This window comes from Vigna umbellata, chromosome 9 (assembly GCF_029865625.1).
Source record: "Vigna umbellata cultivar VRB3 chromosome 9, Vumbellata_1.0, whole genome shotgun sequence".
Lineage (NCBI taxonomy): Eukaryota > Viridiplantae > Streptophyta > Magnoliopsida > Fabales > Fabaceae > Vigna > Vigna umbellata.
In genome coordinates, this window is record NC_142173.1 from 33,957,826 (window position 1) to 33,985,261 (window position 27,436).

The 27,436-nt window shown below is 38.9% G+C and overlaps 1 protein-coding gene and 1 long non-coding RNA gene across 3 annotated transcripts; one reads left to right on the forward strand and one right to left on the reverse strand.

Moving 5' to 3' along the window:
* Window positions 1-608: 608 nt before the first annotated feature.
* On the reverse strand, window positions 609-27,436 carry LOC148193327 (large ribosomal subunit protein cL38-like). 2 transcript variants are annotated; one of them, XR_015782398.1, is made up of 3 exons: window positions 26,977-27,436; window positions 16,157-16,220; window positions 609-746 (listed from the first exon to the last, which is right to left on the reverse strand). XR_015782398.1 is itself a non-coding variant. In XM_088099790.1 (2 exons), the coding sequence occupies exon 1, from the start codon at window positions 27,276-27,278 to the stop codon at window positions 26,988-26,990; it is 291 nt and encodes a 96-aa protein (XP_087955916.1). In that variant the 5' UTR covers window positions 27,279-27,436; the 3' UTR covers window positions 26,390-26,830; window positions 26,977-26,987. The 2 variants fall into 2 exon arrangements, 1 of the variants encoding a protein (XP_087955916.1); XM_088099790.1 differs by lacking the exons at window positions 609-746; window positions 16,157-16,220 and adding an exon at window positions 26,390-26,830.
* On the forward strand, window positions 17,118-22,597 carry LOC148193328 (uncharacterized). Its single transcript, XR_015782057.1, has 3 exons — window positions 17,118-17,351; window positions 17,476-17,560; window positions 22,343-22,597. It is a non-coding gene; the product is annotated as an uncharacterized LOC148193328 (long non-coding RNA).

A 27,436-nucleotide genomic window follows, 5' to 3' on the forward strand; every position in this document is an offset into this window, starting at 1 on the left:
TAATACAGTTCGCTGTTTTAGCGTTAAGTCTAAGTGCTCGATCTTAACGTTCGTTCAATAGTGTTCGACCTAATAGTATTCTGTCTATCAGCGTTTGGAGTTTTAGCGTCCAACATAAGTGCTTGATCTTAGCGTTCGTTATTTTGGTGTTCGAACTAATGGTATGCAGTCTAATAACGTTTGGTGTTTTAGTGTTGAGCCCAAGAGATTGATCTTAACGTTCGTCCAAGCAGTATCCGATTTGAATGAGGTGTTCGGTTTTAGCGTTCGGCCTAATAGTATTCGATTTAATATGGTGTCCGGTTTAGCGTTCGGTCAATAGTGCTTAATCTCATGACGTACAGCCAAATAGTGTTCAATCTAATATGGTGCTCGGTTTTTAGCGTTCGGCCTGATTATGATGGATTTTATAGCGTCCGTCCAAATAGCATAGTGTTCGGCAATTTAGCTGTCGACAGATAGCGTTCGTCCGAATAGCGCGGTGAATAGTGTTGGCTGTAACACCCCGAAATTTTGTGTTACGCTGACTAATTTTTCCGTAAAACACGTAAGTAAAATTCAAATTTTTAATATTCAACTTCCACGGAAAAAAGTACGTTATTTATTACAAACCGATTATTCCGAAAATAAAACGTTTAAATAGTCAGGATCGAATACAAACAAATACATTCCCAGTCATCTATCCCATCTCTCTTTCATCCTTTATGCATGTTCAGAAATATCAGCCATCACATCTGCAATAACATCTGCTCCCGTATAACATCACACATTACACGATCATCGCATTCACATGCACAAACAAGCAAGGGTGAGCTAACAAAATACAATTCATATACATCATAAATATACTCATAATAACATACTATCATCCACACCTTAACCAGATCAAACTATATACCCAAGTACGAATTATGCTTCAACCATATGCATATACCAATATGTATCAAAATATCAAATTAGAAATGCATACAGCCAATATACATTACAAAATAAATCAAACTACATCCACCAATATTACAGATCAATCAAAATACATACACCAATTTGTACTAGCGTCACTCCCATCACTCTTTTCAGAGCTTCCCCGGGCCGTTACACATTACCCTAATGTGTAGTGCTGCTTCCCATCACTCTATAGGGAGATTCCCCGAGCAAGTACACAAGTCACCCTCCATCACTCTAATCAAGAGCTTCCCCGGACAAGTGCAAGTATACCCTTCATCACTCGCCTAAAGAGATTCCTCGGGCCCGCAAGCACGACGCCAATCAAATTTTGTAATGAGCTTCACCGGACTAGTACCCCACGTCCCCCATCACTCTTACATAAATGTAAGAGATTCCCCGGGCGGTTACACACGTCACCCGTGTATAGGGTTACTTCCCATCACTCTATAGAGCTTCCCTGGGCCAGCAACCACAACGCTTACTATCCACCACTCATTTAATGACACCAAGTAGCCAAAAATACACATATCCAATAATCCTCACAATACCAATCCAACCATACCATAACGCACATATCATATCATCATCACATAATCATCACAATACCAAATTTTAAACAATTCAAGTTCTTCATTTAACATGAAACTTATAATCAAATCATATACAACCATGATTTCAACAGTACTTAACCATTCAAACATCATTCTCCTATCAATTTGCAATCTCAAACAGATCACCCAACATTCCATATCAAATAGATATATCAAACAACTCAAAACAGTGTACACCTAACACATTTTCTTTATATCTTTTTAATATCTTTTTAATACTCATTTTTAGGTAACTCAAACAGGTTTGAAACCATTACCAACAGTTCCGGAAGGGTCAAGAACCCCCAAAACGACCTAGAGAACGTCCAAAACGGACATCCAGAACCCCCAAAACTATCGAAAACAAATTCTGCAAAGTGGAGGTGCGAGTTAACTATTTGGACGAACGTCATAAACCATTGGACGGACACTGTTTGGACGAACGCTGTTACTCTTAGTCGAGCACTATTGGGACGAGCGTTGTTACTCTTAGTCGAGCACTATTGGGACGAACGCTGTTAAAGCTAGCGCTCATGGACGAACACTGTGAGATCAAACACTAGGCCGAACGCTCAGAACCGAACACCATATTGAATTCAACACTCCTTGAACGAGCGCTTTACTATCAAACCTTATGAAGACCGAACGATAATTAAACCATCAACTGACCGAACACTACTAAACCAGCGAATGAACGAACGCTACTAACCAACACCTGAGCGATCGTTACTAAACCATAACTTGAGCGATCGTTATTTAAACCAATGACCGAACGCTATTAATATCATCCCCGAAAACCGAACGCTCTCCAGACAAGGACGAACGCTAAATGCCTAAGCCAAAGCATGATTATGACCGAACGCTACTACCAAGAATGAACGTTAACCAAACCAACATTTGACCGAACGCCACTCAGCACATGGCATGACCGATCGTCCAAATCCGACATGGACGAACGGTCAGTTTTTCACATCATGCAGAATTCTGCAGAATGGTAGCAGAACCTCCCTTGACCATTTCTAACCACTTTTCTCAACTTCTTAGACTCTTAATTCTCGTTTTAGACTTAATTAAACTTATCCAAATGATTCTAAGCATTTCTACTACCATTTTTTTAAGTGATTAAAGTTCACTTTCAGCTCCAAAACACTAACTTCAACAACTTAGGGACCCAAATTTGATTCTACTACTTGGAACATGTTTTAGACCACTTTTATGTTTCTAACAAGTCACAATGGACTTGTCTAGACTGCCCAAACAGTCCAGGAACACTGCAGCCCTCATTTACTCAAAATTCCTACCTCACTTCCTCTAAAATAGCCCAAATTGACCATAAAGACACTTGATTTCCTTTCTAACAGCACTACCACCGAATTTTCATGTCAACACAGATCCAACATACACAATTCCAATAATCATCTCATACTTCCATCAATTCATCCAACCAAAAATTCATTAACTAAGCAAAACACACAATTTTCGTATTCCATGAAAAGTGAGTTAAAACTTCCTTGTTTACCACCCTAATTCACACCCAAATCCATCAAAACTTCATTTACGCATATACCAACATGCTAGAACGAATTTCCATCATCCAATTCACATATATTCATCACCTTACACAATTATTTCATCATTCAACTTATGCAGAATTCATAGATTAAATCTAACTCCCCTTACAACTTTACCTTCAAGCTTCTTTCATATTCAGAATTCTCAATCCATCATTTAATTATCTCACCTTATCATATTGATAATAACAAGTCCATAGATTCAAACAGAAAACCAAAGATCAAGGATCAATCTAACATCATCTCCATATGCTTAAAACATTTCATCCAATTCATACAAATTTTCCACAAAGTAAAATACATAGATTAGCTCCCCTTACCTCTTGAAGATCTTAACTTCTTCTTCCAAGAGAGTAACTCTTCCCTTCTGGTAGACCAAGCACGCTCCAATACCTCTGCACACTTAGAGTTTCGTTCTCCTCACACCAAAAAGCTCTCCACTCTCCCCAAACTTCCAAGTCTGATTTGGATTTAAAGAAATGGCTCCAAGACAAGCAAGGACCCAAGATATTGTAATTTAGCAATAAAAGACCGACATCTGGCCTTACTAATCCATTTTCCAGCCCCAAAATCCGGAAAGAATGGTTTGTGGGAAGATTCCCCAACCTTGCACGCTCAAAAAAACGTGTTCCAGGCTGTTATGTTTCCATAACTGACGTAGCTAATCGATTAACTAAAGTGCTAATCGATTAACTCGAGTCCAGAGGCTAAAACACGAATTTTCTCTGTAACAATCGATTAACTACAGCTGTTAATCGATTAACCAGCAGAAAACTCAAAATAACGTTTTTCGTGACTTGTTTGATTTGGTTGAGGCCCTTCCCGATGTTGAAAAAAAACGTATGAGTACTCAAATCGAAGCTCTTTGAGTCTACTTTCTAATGGAAAAAGAATTAACCCAAAATATTAATTGTATAAAAAGTTATACATAAAATAGTAAACCATGTCAAATTTTGACAGCATTCTATTTTACACTACAACTTGAAATTTTTACAACTTGGTAAAATTTTGAGTTTACAAGGGTCTTACATTGGCCAAATACGTTCGGCATATAGCGTTCGGCAGATAGCGTTCGGTCATATAGCGTTCGTCCAAATAGTATTCAACCAACTAGTATTCAACAATAGCATTCGGCAGATAGCGTTCGTCCAAATGTATTCGTCCAAATAGTGCTCGGCAAATAGTGTTCGGTTCCAAGGTTATTTGCTCTTGTTTTAAGTGTGCAATGTGGTTGGAATATATACTCTGATGTGATTTATGTGAAAAACATGTGAATGCATGAGATATGATAAATTACTCTGATAATATGACTATGGTTGTAAATGATGAGTTTGAGTATGATTTGGACATCTCAGGGAGAGATGACTGTGGATGTAAATGATGAGTTTGAGTATGATTTGGACATCTCGGGGAGAGATGGATGAAAGTGATATGTGGTGTTGTGGTTGTTCTGTATAACTGTAGTGAACTTTGGGCTCGGTCTCTCTATCCCTACACTCAAAGCATTGTTCATGCTCACATAGAGAAGAACAGTGTCTGTGGTGAGAGTAGAGGGAGGTCCTCGTCTATAGCCTTTAATGGCAGAGATAGGCAGCTTGGGGATTCACCTTGCTAGTGTTGAAGAGTGCCAACAGAACTATGCAAGTGCAAAGACGACTGCTAGTTCGAGAGTTATACAAATCCGGATGAGTCGTGTGAGTGTGAGTTGTGGTTTAATGAGTATGCTTGAATTGTTCTTATATATATATAACTACGTATGATGACATGAATTAACTGTGCTATATGTATAACATGTTTTTTTTATATCTAGCTCACCCTTGCATTGTTTTTGTTATGTGCTGTTTGGGTATGTTTCGTTGGCGATGATCATCCACTTGGATGGGAGTAGATGTTGTCGAGGAGATTCCCTTGGAGCAAGAGCTAGAGGATACCGAGGTTGCGGTTTAGTCTGCTAAGAACTTTCCTATTCGAACACTTGTTGTAGTGTTCAATAATTTAAACCGTTAAGTTTAAATTTTCGTTTCTTTGGCGATGATCATCCACTTGGATGGGAGCAGATGTTGTCGAGGAGATTCCCTTGGAGCAAGAGCTAGAGGATACCGAGGTTGCGGTTTAGTCTGCTAAGAACTTTCCTATTCGAACACTTGTTGTAGTGTTCAATAATTTAAACCGTTAAGTTTAAATTTTCGTTCCTTTGGCGATGATCATCCACTTGGATGGGAGCAGATGTTGTCGAGGAGATTCCCTTGGAGCAAGAGCTAGAGGATACCGAGGTTCTGGTTTAGTCTGCTAAGAACTTTCCTATTCGAACACTTGTTGTAGTGTTCAATAATTTAAACTGTTAAGTTTAAATTTTCGTTCCTTTCTTTTTCGGATGACTGTAATTCTGCACTTAAATTACACGTCATATGCTGACTGTTCTCTATATTTGAATGTTGACGTCTTTATTATATAATATTGGTTAGGTTTAATCCTTTTCGACATCCCTATTTATGTACGAATGTCTCAATTGGGTTCTCGTTTTCTAAAGTGTATCAAAATGGTCCTTAATTTTGAAAATTGATATCAATTGAGTCCTTTCCGTTAAGTTGGCTGGACGGCGTTAAAAAAATTGATGAGTGGATGCTGAGATGACGAACGAACGCTCGTCCACCAGCAAACGAACGCTCGTCCATCAGCGAACGAACGCTCGTCGACCACCGAACGAACGGTCGTCCAGTGTGGAACGAACGGTCGTCCAGCAGTAAGAGGTCGACGAGCGTTCGTTCTCTGGTGGACGAGCGTTCGTTCGCTGGTGGACGAGCGTTCGTTCGCTGGTGGACGGGCGTTCGTTCGTCATCTCAGCATCCACCCATCAATTTTTTTAACGCCGTCCAGCCAACTTAACGGAAAGGACTCAATTGATATCAATTTTCAAAATTAGGGACCATTTTGATACACTTTAAAAAACGAGGACCCAATTGAGACATTCGTACATAAATAGGGATGTCGAAAAGGATTAAACCTATTGATTATTATATAATTGGGATGTTACAACACTTGTAATCATAACTTTTTTTCCTGATAAAAGCACAAAAAGTGTTTTAACATTAATTTAATAAAGCCAAACAAAATTGAATGGAGATTGTTAATACAAAAGAACACACAGCGAAAGTTGATCAGTGTTGGAATAGGTAAGACCCTAGATAATTAAACACTGCAACTTAAATCAAATCAAATTTTAAAGTATTAAAAACCTATCTGCAGTGCAGTCCACGTCACTGTTCAGACAATTAAAACCCACTTACATACTCTCTGCTTGCACTGGGAACACACGCACACCCTGACACACGCCTGCCAAGTGTCGTTTTAGAACCTTCGGAAATTAGTAGTGGGTTACAGATGGCAATCTGAGGGTGCATGACCGTTTGACGTGGGGGAAGAAAATAATTTCTCTGAAAACCACTTCCTCTCACACTCTGCATTCACCTTCTTCTCCACGAACCCAACCCTTCATCTTCTCCGCATTCTCTCTAAACTCTTTCATCTTCTCTCTAAGATCACTCACCATCATCTACTCCAAATCCATTTCAGATACCGTAGAAACCTTCCCTGCACCGTGAGCAGCGTTTTACACCGAACAGAAGTAAGATCTAAACCGGTAAGCTTCCAAACCCTAAAACGCTCCGTTCTGAGTTGCATGCAGACGCTGGTACTGCTGCATGTTGGAATAAAATCTGAGTTCTTCCACATTTCTTGTAGATAGATTTAGGGAAACACTTGAGAAGCACGTTGCGGGTAGGAAACTGTATTTGGGCGAGTTAGCAAGCAATCGTTTAGGGAGTTCACTGCTAGATCAGGTAAGGGAAGCTTATAAGTTTAATTCATACTGCTTGATTTCTTTGTGATATGAGCTGCATGTATGTAAAGTCTGATGTTGGAGCTGTTTTGAATGGTTTCTGATATCTGATATGATTTATGATGTTGGTTTAATCTGTCATGAACAAATACTGCTTGTATGGATTATATATGTTGTTTTTGATTCTGAGTAAATGTATGTTGATCGGATCATGTATAAATGGAGTATTGTGATTGTATAGTTGGAATGTTTCAAATGTTGAAATCTGTATGATGATAATGTTTAAGGTGATTTAAATCTGGAATGGAAAGTTATAAGTTATAAATTGGAAATCTGGAAAATTTTGCTAAGGTTGAGAAATCTGAAATTTCATTCTTTCCCACTGATAAATGACGTTCGTCCCTGTACGGTCTTAAACCGTTCGGCATTTCAGTAAAGTAACTTAGATTGGGATTCTTTCATTTGGAAAGAATCCTGCTCATGAACGAGCGTCCCAAATTGAATGTCTGAGCGTTCGTCTAGCTCAGCAATATTAAATATTTAAAACTTTATGAATAAGTAACAGCTCGGTCTTATACTGAGGCGTTCGTCCTAATTAACGTTCGGCCTTATGTTGAATGTTCGTCTTTGATAGCGCTCGTCCTTATGTCGAGCGTTCGTTTTCATAAGCGTTCGGACTTATGTCGAGCATTCGTCATTCGTAGCGTTCGGCCTTTATGTCGAGCGTCCGTTCTCAATAAGCGCTCGGTCTTATCACGAGCGTCCGTTCTGAATCTCACTAGGTCTTTTACCTCGCGTTCGTACTAAGTGAATATTCAATTGATAAAATAGCGTTCGTTCAGAGTATTTAAATATTCATTTTTTCTTTGCGTTCGTTCCATTCCTGGAATTGGATTCATATGTAAAACCCTTGAAAAATAATTCTAAGTGTTCTTGACCCTCCTTTGTAAATTAAATCTGGTTCAAGTTTCTATCATGATTATTTTCTAAGTACCAGTACACCTCAAGTCGAGTCATGTTCATATAACCGAATCCAAGAAATTACGTTCGTTATGTTATTCTCTTACAGTTAAAGATGAAATTTATGTTACATCATATTGAATTACAGTGTGAATACTATATGGATTGAATCTATGATTATGGATATTGGATGAGCGTTCCAGGGAGGAACGTCTCTTATATGATTGAATATTGAATTGGTAAAGTATGACTGTGGTTAGTTAATGCTGGCTTGGTCCATCCTGATATTCCGTGATGCTCATCTTCACGTAGAAGGGGGTAGTCATGTGTGGGAATGGCAGGAGGTCTTCGTATCCCTCACTTAGCAGGGGCGAAGGATTTACCTCAAGTGGAAGCTGATTAGGTATATCCCGGCTACTACACCACTTGGGTGCAAGGACGCCTGTAACTACATGGTTCATACAGTCCGGACGGTCTGTCTTATATATCTTTCTATGTTAAATTACATGATTAAGTTACGTGATGTATGTGTGAATTGAATTACGAACTGTATGTGTGTTGTATTAATTAAACAGTATAAGCTTACCCTTGCGTTTTCCATTTGTGTTGTCTACTGTCCATGTGCTTTCGTCTTGTCAAAATGCAATGATCATCCGTTGTGGATGTGAGCAGATGGTGATGCATCCCTTGAAGTAATGCTGGAAGAAGAAAATTTGGAGGATGCAAATCTGGTGGAAGTTGAAGTTAAAGCCGAGCCTTAGAGCGCTCGTTAGTTTAGTAATGTATACATAGTAGCTCATTTTGGGACGTTCGGTTATCATTTTGTAAAACCGTTCGTTATTAGTGCTCGTTATTTTGAGCTGAAATTTGTATTCTGGAACCTTAAGTTGTTCTGTTTTATTTTCTCTGTACATGAATACGCTCGTTAATTGTACACCAACCGTTAGGCTCTGAACCTTGGTTTACTGTTAATATTAAGACTGTTTACTGTTCACTGTTAATTGTAATTAATTCTGAATTATGGTATTACTATATTTTGGGATGTTACATTAGTGGTATCAGAGCAGTTTTGTTCCTTAAGGAACACTGTAGGTTGTGAGCCTACTATGTTTGTGCTGTGTACTCAACATTCATTTGATGAGTGTATCAAACCGTCCAAAGTTAACTAATGATTATTTTCTCTGCTTATCAGAGGGAACAAATGGCACCAAGATCACATCCTCAGCCTGCCGAGAGTGATGCGTCTGGCCACATCAGACTACTGGAATCCGTAATAGAGGCGCTTCAACAGCAGAACGCTGCTTTGATACAGCAAAACACGGTCGCCTTGCAGAGTTTGGAGGCTGCGAGGGCACACTCTGAAGCTACTCAAAGACAGTTGATGGAGATCATAGGAATCACTAGGAATAACACTAACCCAAGGAGGACGCCTTACCCTCATCCAGTATTACCATTTACTTTTGGTGAGCCTCAGTCACAATCCTTGATGAATACCGGTCGGTCAGAACAGCAAAGGAACATAAAATGTTTTAAGTGTGGAGGACCCCACTTCCGATCATTGTGTCCTCAACTGGTGGAATCAAAATATTGCCTTCAATGTGGGGGACGCGGACATGTCAAGAACGAGTGCAGCATGGGGGGACGAGCAGGGTTAGGGCCACCAAATGCTGGAGGAGGTCAACCAGGAAGAGGTGGCCGAGCACAAGTGGGATGAGTATATGTCTTAACGGACGCTGAAGCAACTAACTCAGGTACGATCATCACCTGCACTTTCTTGCGATATGAACTGCCCTACTGTACACCCTTTTATTTATTGTGATAAGGAGGCGGTTCGGTCTGATAATGTAAATGTCAGCAATTGGATTAGTTTTAATATCCGAATGTGAGATAGATGCGTATTTAGTGAGAGTGTAATTTTCTAGAATTGACTAACTTAGGAGAATACTTCACGAGAATGGTGTACCGACGTTCGGTTTCTTTTAAGTTAGACCGGTCAGTAGCAATAAGGTAACCGAACAGTAATAAATGCTTGGATTGGTGAGTTGTCCTGAAGCGACATCACGGCCATCTACTCAGAGAAAAATTTGAGTCTTTTTCACACTTATGCTAGGTGTTAGATTAACATCAGTAACTTTTTACAAAGTAGCTTTTGCAGAGTGGATGAAACCCAAGGATCAGTTAAGTGAGTGGAACGTTTCGTTATGTAGTACGCACGTTTTACTAGTATACAATAAGGATGAATCAGAATGAAGCATTTAAGAGCATTGCTAGGAGTGTTAAGAATAAGAAGAGTTGTGTGTAGAATTGTTCGAAGTGTGAAGTACTGGATGAGCAAAGTGCCAATACTAGAGCGTGTAAGCAGTGACAGACCGAGAGTTGGGTTAGTTCAGAGATTCAGGCACTTAACATTATAAGTGATGATACGAACGTTATTAGGAGCATCGGTTGGAAGTATAAAGTGAGCGTTCGGCTGAACCGATCGAAAGTGAATAATGAGTAGATTTTAAGTACGAATGGGCGGTGTCTTGAAAATTCAGCTAAAAGAATTTTGTTCTTTATAGTAATTTGGGAGATGGATTCTTGCAAGGTCATCACAATCAACTTAGTAGATGGGTTTATGAGCAGGAGTAGCTAGGTTTACGTGTTATGAGGTAACATGTCAAAATGTAAAGGTGGAACTTTGGAGATCACACGACAACAGGATAGGGTTACCTAGAACTTAAGTCAATTACCTTTATAGATCGGTCATAAGGTAGAGGTACTATTAGAATTACTGAGGATAGGCTGACTAAGAAATTTTGCTTTATGATCATCGGTTTGAGAACTAACCATAATGATGGGTTTAACTCCACAGTAGGTAGGAAGATTGATTTCTTAGAATCCAAACTGGTAGCAATTCTGATAGACATTTCCAATTCATCTCTAGGTTCCGTGCAATCATTGAAGAGTAAATTTAGCATCCGGTTGAAGACTTACTCAGTTAACATTCTGAAAGAATGGCTAGACGAGTAGATCGATTCTGACGTTCGCATACTTGTACGAACGTCTGCTTTGAATCAATTAGGGGTCAGATGAAGTCTCGTTCTCCAAATGATCAAGAAAATCAGTTCTCTGCCTAAATCTGATACATTTGATACTCTCTTTCAATCACTCGACCATACTCCATTCTTCAAACAGTAACTGTCAGTTGGAATAAAACTTTTAAATTTTATTCATTTTGTTTCTGGTGATTAATCGTTTGACCATTTGTGGCCAAACATTTTTTTTTAGCGTTCGGCTATGAACGGACGTTCGGGTCCTTTGACTGCTCGGTTTCGTTCGTTCTTTAACGTTCGGCACTTATGCCCTTTACTTGAATTTGCTATTTATATATATATACTGTCTTAGTTTTTGATAATCAATTTATTCCGGGATATTCAGATGAATCTTTCATGTTTTCTCTCCTCTGTTGCTTCTGTTTATCCGTCTCACACTCTAATCCAATAGTAAAATACTTCAATATTAATTATTTTCCTCTTGGAAAGACTTGTGACTTTTCTTAATAGTGATTTTTCTCGTTCGGTATTTAGGTTACCGATCGATCAACCTTTCAAAGCCATTATTTCCTTATCTAAATGTTATCAACCGTTTACTTACTTCAGAGTTCTTCAGTAGTTCACTCTCTTTCCATAACCATTCAGCCTTACCCAAATTTTTCCGTTCGGTATAGTTGGAATCAGTCAGCCTTGAATATTTACTAAGGACGCGCGCGGGTAGGTAGAGCCGGTTACCTTAAAAGCTGTTTCTCAAATTCATTAGTATTATCAAATCTTAAATAGAATCTGACGAGTTGAGTATGAATATATCATTGCCTCCTCAATTAGCAAGTCATCATCTAGTTTTCACGCATCACCACTCGGGAAGTATAATGGAGACTCGTCTAATGTGCTAGAGCTAGAAGATGTTCATATTTAGGAATACCGAATTGTATAGATCCAACCAGTACGTATGGGAGATACCCCAACCAAGTATTTCAAGAGAAAATCCATCAGATGGGTGAGAGTGGTCTGGAGCGAGAAGAATGACGACATTACGAGAGAAGTTGAAGATTTGCAAGCAAAGACAAAGTATTCCCGTATACCCTTTAGTATCCCTTAAATTTTCGAAGACGTGTGTTCTAGATCACATGGGCGTTTGGGATGAAGTCTTACTGTTAGTAGAGTTCACCTACAACAACAACTTCTAGTCCAGCATTGGAATGGCTCCCTTCGAAACTCTGTACGGACGTAAGTGCCGCACACCACCTTGTTGGTTCCAGGAAGGAGAGAATGTGCTAACTGGACCTGAGCTCATCCAGCAAACTACCGAGAAAGTAAAGTTAATACAAGAAAGGCTGAAGACGTCCCTTAGCAGGCAGAAATCATATGCGGATAGGAGAAGAAGATCATTGGAGTTCGCTGCAGGTGATCATGTCTTCTTGAGACTGAATCCGATCACTGGGGTAGGAAGAATTGTTCGTCCAGAGAAGCTGTCTCCCAAGTTCATAGGACCGTATCAGAAGTTAAAGAAGATTGGACCAGTAGCTTATGAATTTGCGTTGCCTCCTCAATTATCAAATCTGCATCCGGTCTTCCATGTATCTCAACTCAGAAAGTATATAGCCAATCCTTCTCATGTTTTGGAGCTGGAGAACATTCAAATGCGCCAAGACCGAACGTTGGAGTTACAACCAGTTCGCATTGAAGACATTCATTCTCCGTACGTCCGTTTAGTGAAGGTGGTGTGGGACGCTAAAACTGGTGACTCAACGTGGGAAATGGAGAGCGCCATAAAGGACTTGTATACACACCTATTCACAGGTAAATTCTAAATTTTCGAGGACGAAAATTTTTGTAGATAGGGAGAATGTAAGACCCTAGATAATTAACACTGCAACTTAAATCAAATCAAATTTTAAAGTATTAAAAACCTATCTGCAGTGCAGTCCACGTCACTGTTCAGACAATTAAAACCCACTTACATACTCTCTGCTTGCACTGGGAACACACGCACACCCTGACACACGCCTGCCAAGTGTCGTTTTAGAACCTTCGGAAATTAGTAGTGGGTTACAGATGGCAATCTGAGGGTGCATGACCGTTTGACGTGGGGGAAGAAAATAATTTCTCTGAAAACCACTTCCTCTCACACTCTGCATTCACCTTCTTCTCCACGAACCCAACCCTTCATCTTCTCCGCATTCTCTCTAAACTCTTTCATCTTCTCTCTAAGATCACTCACCATCATCTACTCCAAATCCATTTCAGATACCGTAGAAACCTTCCCTGCACCGTGAGCAGCGTTTTACACCGAACAGAAGTAAGATCTAAACCGGTAAGCTTCCAAACCCTAAAACGCTCCGTTCTGAGTTGCATGCAGACGCTGGTACTGCTGCATGTTGGAATAAAATCTGAGTTCTTCCACATTTCTTGTAGATAGATTTAGTGAAACACTTGGGAAGCACGTTGCGGGTAGGAAACTGTATTTGGGCGAGTTAACAAGCAATCGTTTAGGGAGTTCACTGCTAGACCAGGTAAGGGAAGCTTATAAGTTTAATTCATACTGCTTGATTTCTTTGTGATATGAGTTGCATGTATGTAAAGTCTGATGTTTGAGCTGTTAGGAACGGTTACTGATATCTGATATGATTTCTGATGTTGGTTTAATCTGTCATGGACAAATACTGCTTGTATGTATTATGCATGTTGTTTTTGATTATTGATTAAATGCATGTTGATCTGATTATGTATAAATGGAGTATGATGATTGTATAGTTGGAATGATTCAAATGTTGAAATCTGTATGAGGATGATGTTTAAGGTGAAATAAATCTGGAATGAAAGTTATAAAGTTGAAAATTTGAAATCTGGAAAATTTTGCTAAGGTTGAGAAATCTGAAATTTCATTCTTTTCCACTGATAAATGACGTTCGTCCCTGTACGGTCCTAAACCGTTCGGCATTTCAGTAAAGTAACTGAGATTGGGATTCTTTCATTTGGAAGGAATTCTGCTCATGAACGAGCGTCCCAAATTGAATGTCTGAGCGTTCGTCTAGCTCAGCAATAATTAAATATTTAAAACTTTATGAATAAGTAACACTCGGTCTTATACCGAGGCGTTCGTCCTAATTAGCGTTCGGCCTTATGTTGAACGTTCGTCTTTGATAGCGCTCGTCCTTATGTCGAGCGTTCGTTTTCATAAGCGTTCGGCCTTATGTCGAGCGTTCGTCATTCGTAGCGTTCGGCCTTATGTCGAGCGTCCGTTCTCAATAAGCGCTCGGTCTTATCACGAGCGTCCGTTCTGAATCTCGCTAGGTCTCTTACCTCGCGTTCGTACTAAGTGAATATTCAATTGATAAAATAGCGTTCGTTCAAAGTATTTAAATGTTCATTTTCTTTGCGTTCGTTCCATTCCTGGAATTGGATTCATATGTAAAACCCTTGAAAAATAATTCTAAGTGTTCTTGACCCTCCTTTGTAAATTAAATCTGGTTCAAGTTTCTATCATGATTATTTTCTAAGTACCAGTACACCTCAAGTCGAGTCATGTTCATATAACCGAATCCAAGAAATTACGTTCGTTATGTTATTCTCTTACAGTTAAAGATGAAATTTATGTTACATCATATTGAATTACAGTGTGAATACTATATGGATTGAATCTATGATTATGGATATTGGATGAGCGTTCCAGGGAGGAACGTCTCTTATATGATTGAATATTGAATTGGTAAAGTATGACTGTGGTTAGTTAATGCTGGCTTGGTCCATCCTGATATTCCGTGATGCTCATCTTCACGTAGAAGGGGGTAGTCATGTGTGGGAATGGCAGGAGGTCTTCGTATCCCTCACTTAGCAGGGGCGAAGGATTTACCTCAAGTGGAAGCTGATTAGGTATATCCCGGCTACTACACCACTTGGGTGCAAGGACGCCTGTAACTACATGGTTCATACAGTCCGGACGGTCTGTCTTATATATCTTTCTATGTTAAATTACATGATTAAGTTACGTGATGTATGTGTGAATTGAATTACGAACTGTATGTGTGTTGTATTAATTAAACAGTATAAGCTTACCCTTGCGTTTTCCATTTGTGTTGTCTACTGTCCATGTGCTTTCGTCTTGTCAAAATGCAATGATCATCCGTTGTGGATGTGAGCAGATGGTGATGCATCCCTTGAAGTAATGCTGGAAGAAGAAAATTTGGAGGATGCAAATCTGGTGGAAGTTGAAGTTAAAGCCGAGCCTTAGAGCGCTCGTTAGTTTAGTAATGTATACATAGTAGCTCATTTTGGGACGTTCGGTTATCATTTTGTAAAACCGTTCGTTATTAGTGCTCGTTATTTTGAGCTGAAATTTGTATTCTGGAACCTTAAGTTGTTCTGTTTTATTTTCTCTGTACATGAATACGCTCGTTAATTGTACACCAACCGTTAGGCTCTGAACCTTGGTTTACTGTTAATATTAAGACTGTTTACTGTTCACTGTTAATTGTAATTAATTCTGAATTATGGTATTACTATATTTTGGGATGTTACAGAATACATGATAAAATTTCAATAGTATAGCAGCAACTGTATTTTACAATTAGTTTGAATATATCGTAGGTTGCCTCTCAAGACTAGTCCCTATATTTCTTTACCCGAATGATTCATTAATCAGATAGAATTATGATCTAGCATTAGCATAAATAAAGGCCAATTTTATATGTTTTTGTATCACATTGGAAAACATCATAAGTTTATGCAAGAAATAACTTAACTTAAAACTTCTATTTATTCTAATAATTACTAATTAGATCAGGTACTAGAGCAGCTTCAAAAATCCCTAGTTCACTAACAGAATGAAACCGACTAAGATAAGGAAACAAAAAAAAACAGACTTAAATATGTTTCTTGTATCTGTAATATACTAATTTAATGGTTTTGATCTCCATCAAATTTTATTTTATGGTTTTGATGTCCAGTAACTAATAATTTTGAGGTGACAACCATCTACTACAGAACACCTGATGTTTCTTAAATAGTATAAGGACTAAAATGAATATCTTATAATATAAGAAATATAGATATCAATGGTTTATAGTTTCGTAAGAATTAAAAAGAGAATCAGGCACCGAAACAATCAAACTTTATTGCACAAATAAACTGATGGTAATAAATTAAATTACAAGGTTCACTAGTGACTACTGTAATCATGTAATCACTATGGATAGGACTGAAATCTTATCAAACCTGTATGCTACTGGATCATACTCTTCTCTTATATTGTCCTGCTCCCAATATTCTTGTTCTTTACCTGAAACAAACAAGAAAGAATACATAGCCATCAGCCTAAATGCATATGATTAAAAACTGGATGTTATTATGACTGACAACTTGTTTTCCTTATGAAAGGACAAAAAGTGTTTTAACATTAATTTAATAAAGCCAAACAAAATTGAATGCAAATTGTTAGTACAAAAGAACACACAACGAAAGTTGATTAGTGTTAAAATATGACAAAATTTCAATAGTAGTATACCTGTATTTTACAATTAATTTGAATATATCTTAGGTTACCTCTCAAGATTAGTCCCTACATTTCTTTACCCCCAATGATTCATTAATAAGTTAGAATTATGATCTAACATTAGCATAAATAAAGGCCAATTGTATGAACTAGTTGTAGAAGGAATAAGATCAATTTTATAGTGTAGTCACTTTGAAGACTGACAATGATTCATTGTCCAATATAAAATGAAAATCCAAATGAAATAGACATATTCACTTAAGTAAAAATAAATAAATTAAACAATAATAATAATAATAAAGAGTATTAAATGTATACTTCTTTTAATATTAATGTGTATTTATAAACTATTAACTTAGTATTTAAATGATTAAATTGATGATAGAAATATAGTTATTTTGACATTTAATATTCATGATCACTGTCAGGACTGTAAAAAAAAAAAAAAAAACGTGCGCTAGTGGAGTCCACGTGGCGACCGCAGAACGAGCCACATCAGCTGCGTACGCGGAGACAGCAGCGCCTGTCGGATGCCAGGCTGTGAACGTGCATCCGGCGGTAGTGGATTACACGTGTCCGGCTCAGAGTGGACGACCGTCCGGAATGGCCGACAGGAGCGTGGAGTGCGCCGCAGAGTGGGGACGTGCGCCGTCTTGGGAAAGTGGATGCCAAACTGGACGTGCGCTGGACGGGAGTGGAAACAAATCTGAGATTTTGAACTCATTCCCCCACTCCCTCTGCGCGCACCTCCCCTGACTAATTCCTGAGAATTTTCTCCTCCTTCTCTCTACCTTCTCTGCACCTTCTCTCTCAAAAGAAACCACCGTTCACCTCCTCCTTTCTGTATTCCAGTACCATAGAAAGACGCACGACTTCAAGAGCTTCCAGAAGAACGTTCGGTTTGTGAAGACTGAGCTGGTAAGCCCTTCCTTCCTCTCTAACGTTCATTTTTCGTACATGCAAACTCAATTCTGAGTTGTGCGTTCGTTATCATTTTAGAGTAGAGTAGTTCTAATTTGGTTTTGGGGCTCGTTCGTTGTAGTCTGAATTGACGAGCGTTGACGAGCGGGAGATCTGTAGTGGAAGAGAGTGTTTTGAGTATTTGTGGACGTTCGGTCATTTTCCAGGTAAGGGAAGCTTATTTGATTTAATTCATGTTGTGTGCTTCGTTTGAACGTTCATTAATTACTGTATGAATATAATGCATGATGTTGCTGTGATTTGAGTTACATGAACGTTCGTTGTTTACTGATTGAAAATGATATATGACTAAGTTTACGTATGTTGTATGAAATACATGAGATTTGGATGATATGAATTATATGAAGATTGTAAATTGTACCATGACATGAACGAATGGAATTTATGAAACTGTATGATGAGAAATGAACTGGAATGTAAATGAATTGAAAAAGAGTTTCCCTTCAGATTGAACGTTCGTGCTGAACGGTCTTTGACCGTTCGGTCTCCCTTTTTAATAGTCAAGAATGGGATTCGTTCATTTGGATCGATCCCTGGTCGAGGACGAGCGTCCTCATGTTAAAATGCTTTGTTTGAGCGTTCGGTCAAGTACTGTGTTTGGTATTCTTTGATAAAATCCCTTCTGTTGTATGCACATATGTAATAGTGTATTTTACCGTTCGTAAACACTTCTTCGAAATCAAAGTCTATTATTTTAAGGCTACTAGCGTTCGGTTTCACGCTGAGCGTTCGTCCTGGTGCTCGGTCTCCCACTAAGCGTTCGTCCTAATCTTATACTGAACGTTCGTTCTGTTTGGTGTTCGTTTCATAATGAGTGCTCGCTCAAATTGGGGCTCGGTCTCACACTGAGCGTCCGTCTTGTCATTGCAATGATCATCCGTGTGGATGTGAGCAGAAGGAGACGAGCGTTTGGAAGAGGCACTGAACGAAGAGAATCTGGTGGACGTTGAAGTGAAGATCGAACAGTGAGACGCTCGGCTGGTAGCGTAGTGATGGGATTTATTGGTCGTTCGACCACCTTATGTTTTCATTTTTTTGTTACGACCGTTCGGTATTTCATTTGTAAACCGTTCGGTCGGATTTATGTACGTTCGACTTTAAATTTGAAACCTTATGTATGGACGTACGGTTTTGTGCGTTCGTTCTTTGTTATTGTAAGACTGTACTCAAGGACGTTCGTCCTTGAGTGTTCGTTATGTTTAGTAAAAACTGTTTTGAATTATTATTGAAGTGATTTTTCAATTATATGGTTTATTACTGTATTTTTGGGATGTCACAATCACCTTAGATGACAACAGGTTGAGTCGAGCACAGATAGTTTATCCGCAATCCAACCTGACAAAAAAATTCATTCTCTACCTACTTAAAAAATATTCGCGAATATTTTAAAACCCGCAGATACCCACGGATATCTGTAAATATTTTAAAAATATATTTTTATAAATTATCAAGATAAAATTTAAATAAAATTTCAAAAAATATATAAAATATATATAAATTAAATTAAATACAAATTAAAATTATATTTTAATTAAATTTAACCTCATAAAATATAAATTAATGTTAATTTTAATTAAATTTAACTCAATAAAATATAAATTAAATTTTTATTTTTATTTTTTGGAATAGTGGATATCCGCAAGTACGGATAGTATAATACCCACACCCAACCCATTTATAAGTGAGTATTAAAATATCCGCTATCTATATATCCACAAATATTAACTATCCGTCGCAGGTTTTATCCGTGGATATCGCAGACCAGATATTTTTGTCATCCCTAATCTACATTTACACTAATATGGTTAAATTATGACCATTGATCAAGGACCAATGAAGGTAAATTTAGATGTTGTAAACTTGATGAATGACAAATTACATTGGTGAAATTTTACATTCACCTTTCGGTCTTGCAAAGGACAGTAGAATTTAAAATAGTAAAACTTTATTAGCCTACACCGCCGGAATGCCTGTCTCCACTAGGCAAAGGAAGGTTTACAACTATATGCATTGTGTATTGCCAGAAGAAATTGCTCACACCTAAGTACGAATTTGGGTTTGAGTAGTAACAAAGGAGTGTCTTCGTGTTTTTGTTGCCATGTTCCCTATTAAATGGATTTTGTTTGCGTCCTTTTAAACATTGTTGATAACTGTAAGGAACCGCACGTTAAAAAAAAAAAAAAAGAGAAATCGGGGGGGGGGGGCGACTGCACGTTCGGCATTTGTGGGTAGCAGCGTGGGTGGTGGGTCTTCCCACTTTGAAATGCCCAGCCACCAAGAAACACCATTATTTTTCCATCAATTAGTGTGCTTGGCACTAAGAATGAAAAGGAGTGGCTGAGAGTGCAGAGTTTTCCTCTTAAAGAGAAGAGCCATGGGTTCGTAGATGGATTGGAAGAGTTGCTGCAAGCTCTGGAAGAGAAGAAGTGGAGAGCTTTTGGAGTTGGAAGGAGATCAAATCCTTTGGAAGTAGATTCAAGGAAGTCTTCAAGAGGTAAGGGGAGCTAGATCCTTTTCTCTGGATTGTATGAACTATGCGTGTACTGAAATAAATAATATACTGCCGTGGATGAATAAATTTTATATTTAGAGTGACTTTGTGGTGTATGAATCTGTATGAGTGGTTGTTGAATTGTGCTGTTGAACGTGGATCTGGGAAAAAGGCAATGAAAAATGGGGTTTCTGGGAAATCTGGAAATCTGCTGCGTTTCTGCAAAACTCTGCAGAACGAGCGTACGTCAATGGTGCTCGACCAATAGTGGTCGGCAAAATAGAACGAGCGTTCGCCCGTATAGCGTTCGGCCTTAAATTTAATATTCTTAGGTAAGAGCCTTGCACGTTCGGTTTTGAGTGTATTAGTAAGCGTTCGGTCTTGATGTGGTATTTTATGTTTCAATCACGGTCGTTCGGTATCAATCTGACATTCTAAGGTTTGGATCTTAAACGGTCGGTTTTGATGTACTAGTTAATAGCGTTAGGTTTAATTTGGTAATCTCAGCTGGTGATCTTGAGCGTTCGACCATAAATTGATATATTTAGGTTTCAATCTGGAGCGTTCCGGTTTAGAATAATAGTAGTTGTAGGCGTTCGTTCTTAAATTAGAATTCTGGAGAAGTGATTTTGAGCGTTCGGTATTGGAGTATTAGAAATTGTAGCGTTCAGATCGAATTAGTATTCCCAGGAGTTGATTTAGTACCGAACGGTCAGAATGGATTTAGTAGCGTTCGGTCCAGTTTTGATTAGTACCGTTCGGTTAAGTTTAAATCATTCGTCCTCAGTTCAAGACGTTCGGCCGGTATTTTAGGTGTTCGTCAAAATGATCTAGGTGTTCGGCCTTGATCTTTGAGCGCTTGTCAAACAGTATTTACTTCATTAGGGTGTTCGATGGTTTTAGCGTTCGGCGAAATAGTGTTGGATCCATTATGATGTTCGGTTTTAGCGTTCGGCCTAAGTACTCGATCATAGCGTTCGGCCCAATGGTGCTTCATTGAATATGGTTCGGTTTTAGCGTTCGGCCAAATAGTGTTGAATCCATTATGATGTTCGGTTTTAGCGTTCGGCCTAATTGTGTTCACTGTTCGGTTTTAGCGTTCGGCCTAAGTACTCTATCATAGCGTTCGGCCAAATAGTGTTGAATCCAATATGATGTTCGGTTTTAGCGTTCGGCCTAATTGTGATCAGTGTTCGGTTTTTGCGTTCGGCCTAGGTACTCGATCATAGCGTTCGCCCCAATAGTGCTTCATTGAATATGGTGTTCGGTTTTAGCGTTCGGCCTAATTGTGTTCAGTGTTCGGTTTTAGCGTTCGTCCAATTGTGTTAAATCTCTTAGCGTTCGTCCAATTGGCATAATGGCGTTCGGCTTATAACGCTCGGTGAAAAGTGTTCGTCCATCTAATGGTATGGTGATGGGTTCTAAGTTCCTTTGCTCTTGGGTTGAATTATGTGTACCAATGTTTGGAATATATGCTGTAACGTGAATTATGTGAAAATATGTGAATGTATGAGATATGTTGGATTTGTTGTGATAATATGGTGGTATCTGGTTATTCATGACTTGGGTTAAGGTTCAAAGTAACAGTATGATTCATGGACGTAATTCCATGATCCTCAAGGAGAGGATACATGGTGGTGTTTTGGGGTTGTATAGAATGATTACATGATAGCTCAGTTTTGGGGTCATCCTGAAACTCCAATGGTCTTTCTTCTCATGTAGAGAGGATTGAACATGTGGTGAGGAGTGGCCGGAGGTCTTAGTCTTGGATGCTTCCATATGATCCAAGGTGAGTGATAACGGTTTAACCTCGTGACTGTGGCCGGGTGGGAGTGCCCAAGTTTCACAAGGCGGTAGTGCTAGGGCGGGAGTGCCCAAGTTTCATAAGGCGGTAGTGCCAGGGCGGGAGTGCCCAAGTTTCACAAGGCGGTAGTGCCAGGGCGGGAGTGCCCAAGTTTCATAAAGCCACCATGAGTGCAAGACCCGCCATAGCTCGGTAATCATTCTAGTCCGGACGAGTCGGTCTATAAAGTAACAAGTCGGGGTATAAAGTAACAAGTCTTGTGATGTCAGGGGAGTGCCCAAGTTTCACAAGGCAGTAGTGCCAGGGCGGGAGTGCCCAAATTTCATAAAGCCACCACGAGTGCAAGACCCGCCATAGCTCGGTAATCATTCTAGTCCGGACGAGTCGGTCTATAAAGTAACAAGTCGGGGTATAAAGTAACAAGTCTTGTGATGTCAGTTTACCATGTTTGGATGAATGTTTACATGTCGTGTGAGTGTGTGAATTATGGTTTAATGAGTATGCTTTAATTGTTCTTTTATATGAATCTATGTATGATAACATGCTTTTTATATCTAGCTCACCCTTGCATTGTTTGTTACGTGCTGTTTGGGTATGTTCTTTGGCAATGATCATCCACTTGGATGGGAGCAGATGTTGAGGAGGAAACTTTGGGAGCAGCTCTTGATGGAGACGGCAGTGCTGCAGCTTAGACAGCTAGTTTTTATTTCGTAAACTCGTTTTATTTGGAAGGACATTTTGTGTATTTTAAGTTTTGAATTCTCCGTAATCCCCACGGAGAAATCCTAATACTCTAGTTGTCAATTCCGCACTATTCTGAGAATGACTGTAATCCTTAATTACTCTTGACTGCTTTCTTATATTATGCATGATGATGTCTTTATTATATATGCATGATGTATATAATTGGGATGTCACAATAACAGTTAAGCTCCTGAGTTAACGGACAAGGGATATTAATCTTTGTTTAAATTTTAAAAAAAATATATAGAATAGATAATTATGGTCACTAATGCTAATTATGTATCTCGATGGACCTAGAATCGAAAGAAAAAGAAATTATTTGTAATTTATTAATTTATGCAAAAATTTTAGTTTGCAAGAAATGTTCTTATTTTTTTATTTTATTTTATTATTTTCATCTTCTATAAATGTTTTTTTTTGGGGAAAAGTTTGTCCAAGTTTATACTTAAAATTTTGAAAGTGTTTACTAATTAAATGGATAAATTATGAGATAATACATAACTAAGGGACGAATAAGAAGAAAGAAATAGAGAAAGTAAAATGAGATTTTTATTTCAGTACCTTTTGGCATTATTTAATAATGCTAGTTAATAAGAAATGATTAAATTAATTTCAAAGAGACCACATTAATATTAATTAGTATTTTGGAAATAATTTTTCTTGTCTATCAGTGTAAAAAACAAATTTAATTCATCATTATAAATTTAGAGATTAGATGGTTCATGCTTCTGTACTGTTATCGAATCATGGATTAATTTCAGCAAAGGTGTCTGCAAAAGGGGAAGCCCAAAAAGTATAGAAAGAAAAGACCAGGCCCAGTAAAGTTCGTGAAGAGGGAGGATGTTTCTTTCTGTACCCTGTCAATTTTCTTTTTACACTCTTCAAAACTTTCCAGAATAATGTAGTGAAAGGAAAAATTTAAGGTTTAATCCTTTTTGACGTCCCTATTTGTGTAGGAATGTCTCAGATAGGTCCTCATTTTCTAAAGTGTATCAAAATGGTCCTTAATTTTGAAAATTGAGATCAATTGAGTCCTTCCCGTTAAGTTGGGTGGACGGCGTTAAAAAAATTGATGAATGAGATGCTGAGATGACGAACGAACGCTCGTCCACCAGCGAACGAACGCTCGTCCACCAGCGAACGAACGCTCGGCGACCACCGAACGAACGGTCATCCAGTGTGGAACGAACGGTCGTCTAGCGGTAAGAGGTCGACGAGCGTCCGTTCGCTGGTGGACGAGCGTTCGTTCGTCATCTCAACATCCCACTCATCAATTTTTTTAACGCCGTCCAGCCAACTTAACGGAAATGACTCAATTGATATAAATTTTCAAAATTAAGGACCATTTTGATACACTTTAGAAAACGAGGACCTATCTGAGACATTCCTACACAAATAGGGACGTCAAAAAGGATTAAACCAAAATTTAATGGATGGAGGAGGAAACTGTCGAAGAGGGAAAAAGCAAATAACCTTTGGGCCTTGTACCTCCGAACCAAAATACGAAGGGTAAATTGGGAAGTTTTGGAAAAATATCTAAGAGGGATAAACCGGTAAGAGATGAGTGTTTGAGAAACAACAGAAGAGAAAAGAGAAAAGCGAGAAGAGAGAAGGATGTCGTCGTTGTCAAGCATGTTTGGGTGTGGAGTGGTGATGGCGCCACCACAAGCACTGGGAATTGGAAAGAGAAGTGACGGAGGATTGACGATAGTGTGTTCGTCTCGGCCGTAGAAGAAAGCGACTGCGCATCACATGAAGACTCGGCCACGGAAGACGCAGCCATGGGATATAAACCGCAAGCCAACTGTGTACGATCTTATGCCTCCTCTTCCTCCGGATTGGACTCTCGTTATTCCTGCTGACGCTTCTTCTGCTCCTCCGCCTCCCTCTGCCTAGCCACTCACTCGGTACAGCGTCGTCGTTTTCATGCTTTCTCTGTTTTCTTCAAGCCTCATATTCGCTACTCTTTAAACATTTTATCTTATATTTCTTGTTTAAATCTCAAATGAAACTTTTTATCTATGCATTTGTTTTGGATGAATTCACTTTCTTAGGTACGGTGAGCACGAGAATTCGATTAATTTGCGAACTGATGGTTAGGTTTTCTGAATGCGTCTAGTATACGTCAATTTTTAGACTAAAACTAGACACTCTCCCTACACACTCAGGAACCCTTTGCAACTTCCTTTACCTTTATATTTCTGAATTCTTGTAGACAGATGTTCTTTCTGCACTACTTTTCTTCTTACAGTTTTCTTTTTCACATTTTTTTTGTCTCTTATTTCTTTTCTCCACTTAGCTATGTTCTCGCATGTATACATATACTAGAGAAATTAAAGAAAGAGGCATAAGTGGACCAATATCGAACACCTTCAACTCAAAACTAAGGCAGTAGGAAAAATATTTGAATGTACAGTCTGACCAAGGGTCTGTGTAAATATTTGTAATGGAAAGTAGTTACTGCAGAAACAGAACAGAACAAAGCTGTTAATTACCACACGCTTGTGTTAACCAGAATACTCTCCCTTAATCCAAGTTCTCAAAAGGAAACAATTCGTATTTCATTTCTCAGTTTTACAAATTCAGACACTCAGACAGCATAATTCAGCTGCTTTTATGTTGACTTAAGAAGTCGTATTCTTTGCAAGTGGGTCTAAAGAATCAGTTATCATTTGTATATGTGCTGCCTTCCCATCCTTTCTCTTAATCACAGTATTTTCCATTCCTTCTGCTAACAGAGTGCTAATGTATGCAATTCTAATCTTAATTATTTTGCTAACGTCAAATTCATTGAGCACCTCTCTTTACTCAGTCATATAGTTTTAACAACCAGTATTAAAATACCAAAATAGGGAGAGATCAGTCACCGCCAACAATACTGGATCCTAATCAGAATCTCGAGCCACATTTGTTTTTGGTCTATTTCCCTTTTGCATGCCAACACTCAGAAGCAAAATGGCCCGACACAGTTGTAACAGTGTATTTTTTTTTCTTATTAAAACTGTCTTTCCTTGACTTTTACCATGTCCTCCTCCTCCTCCTCTACTTGAGAACTCGTAACTATCTTCACTCTCTTTCCTTTATTCGAGTGCCAATTTCCCTTTCCTCTTGCTTGTACCCTTCTTTCCATCTTTCTTATGACCCATTAGTTTTCTCAAAAGTTTGAACTTGCACATGTTTGATCTGTCTCTCGTCTGGAGTTTCTAAACACGAGTCTTTGGTCATCATGTGTCTCAAGTCATTGAATGTTTAGTGCTTGGAGAAAATATTATTTACAGGATATATTGTAAACTCAAGATTCTAACATTATTTTAAATTTAAGGCTTAATTACCTACTTAGTCCCCATGTTCGGAGGTAATTTGCTGTTTAGTACCCGGTTTTAAAAATGTAGGCATTTGATACCTATGTTTTGAAATTTGTATCAATTGAATCCTACCCACTTAACGCCGTTATAAATCTAACGTTTTTCTGACATCAACTTTGAATTGTGGACGAGCGGTTGTGGACGATCGTCCAAACAGAGGAGGACGCTCGTCCAACACTGGAGGACGCTCGTCCAAACAGAGGAGGACGCTCGTCCAACAGTGGAGGACGCTCGCCAAACAGAGGAGGACGCTCGTCCAACAGTGGAGGACGCTCGTCCAACAGTGGAGGACGCTCGTCCAAACAGAGGAGGACGCTCGTCCAAACAGAGGAGGACGCTCATCCAACAGTGGAGGACGCTCGTCCAACAGTGGAGGACGCTCGTCCAAACAGAGGAGGACGCTCGTCCAACAGAAGAGGACGCTCGTCCAACGATGCTCGGACGCTCGTCCAAGCAGCTGAATTATGCTGTCTGCTGAGTGTCTGAATTTGTAAAACTGAGAAATGAAATACGAATTGTTTCCTTTTGAGAACTTGGATTAAGGGAGAGTATTCTGGTTAACACAAGCGTGTGGTAATTAACAGCTTTGTTATGTTCTGTTTCTGCAGTAACTACTTTCCATTACAAATATTTACACAGACCCTTGGTCAGACTGTACATTCAAATATTTTTCCTACTGCCTTAGTTTTAAGTTGAAGGTGTTCGATATTGGTCCACTTATGCCTCTTTCTTTAATTTCTCTAGTATATGTATACATGCGAGAACATAGCTAAGTGGAGAAAAGAAATAAGGGACAAAAAAAAATGTGAAAAAGAAAACTGTAAGAAGAGTAGTGCAGAAAGAACATCTGTCTACAACAATTCAGAAATATAAAGGTAAAGGAAGTTGCAAAGGGTTCCTGAGTGTGTAGGGAGAGTGTCTAGTTTTAGTCTAAAAATTGACGTATACTAGACGCATTCAGAAAACCTAACCATCAGTTCGCAAATTAATCGAATTCTCGTGCTCACCGTACCTAAGAAAGTGAATTCATCCAAAACAATTGCACAGATAAAAAGTTTCATTTGAGATTTAAACAAGAAATATAAGATAAAATGTTTAAAGAGTAGCGAATAATGGCTTGAAGAAAACAGAGAAAGCATGAAAACGACGACGCAGTACCGAGTGAGTGGCTAGGCAGAGGGAGGCGGAGGAGCAGCGGAAGCAGAAGAAGCGTCAGCAGGAATAACGAGAGTCCAATCCGGAGGAAGAGGAGGCATAGGATCGTACACAGTTGGCTTGCGGTTTATATCCCATGGCTGCGTCTTCCGTGGCCGAGTCTTCATGTGATGCGCAGTCGCTTTCTTCTGCGGCCGAGACGAACACACTATCGTCAATCCTCCATCACTTCTCTTTCCAATTCCCAGTGCTTGTGGTGGCGCCATCACCACTCCACACCCAAACATGCTTGACAACGACGACATCCTTCTCTCTTCTCGCTTTTCTCTTTTCTCTTCTATTGTTTCTCAAACACTCATCTCTTACCGGTTTATCCCTCTCAGATATTTTTCCAAAACTTCCCAATTTACCCTTCGAATTTTGGTTCGGAGGTACAAGGCCCAAAGGTTATTTGCTTTTTCCC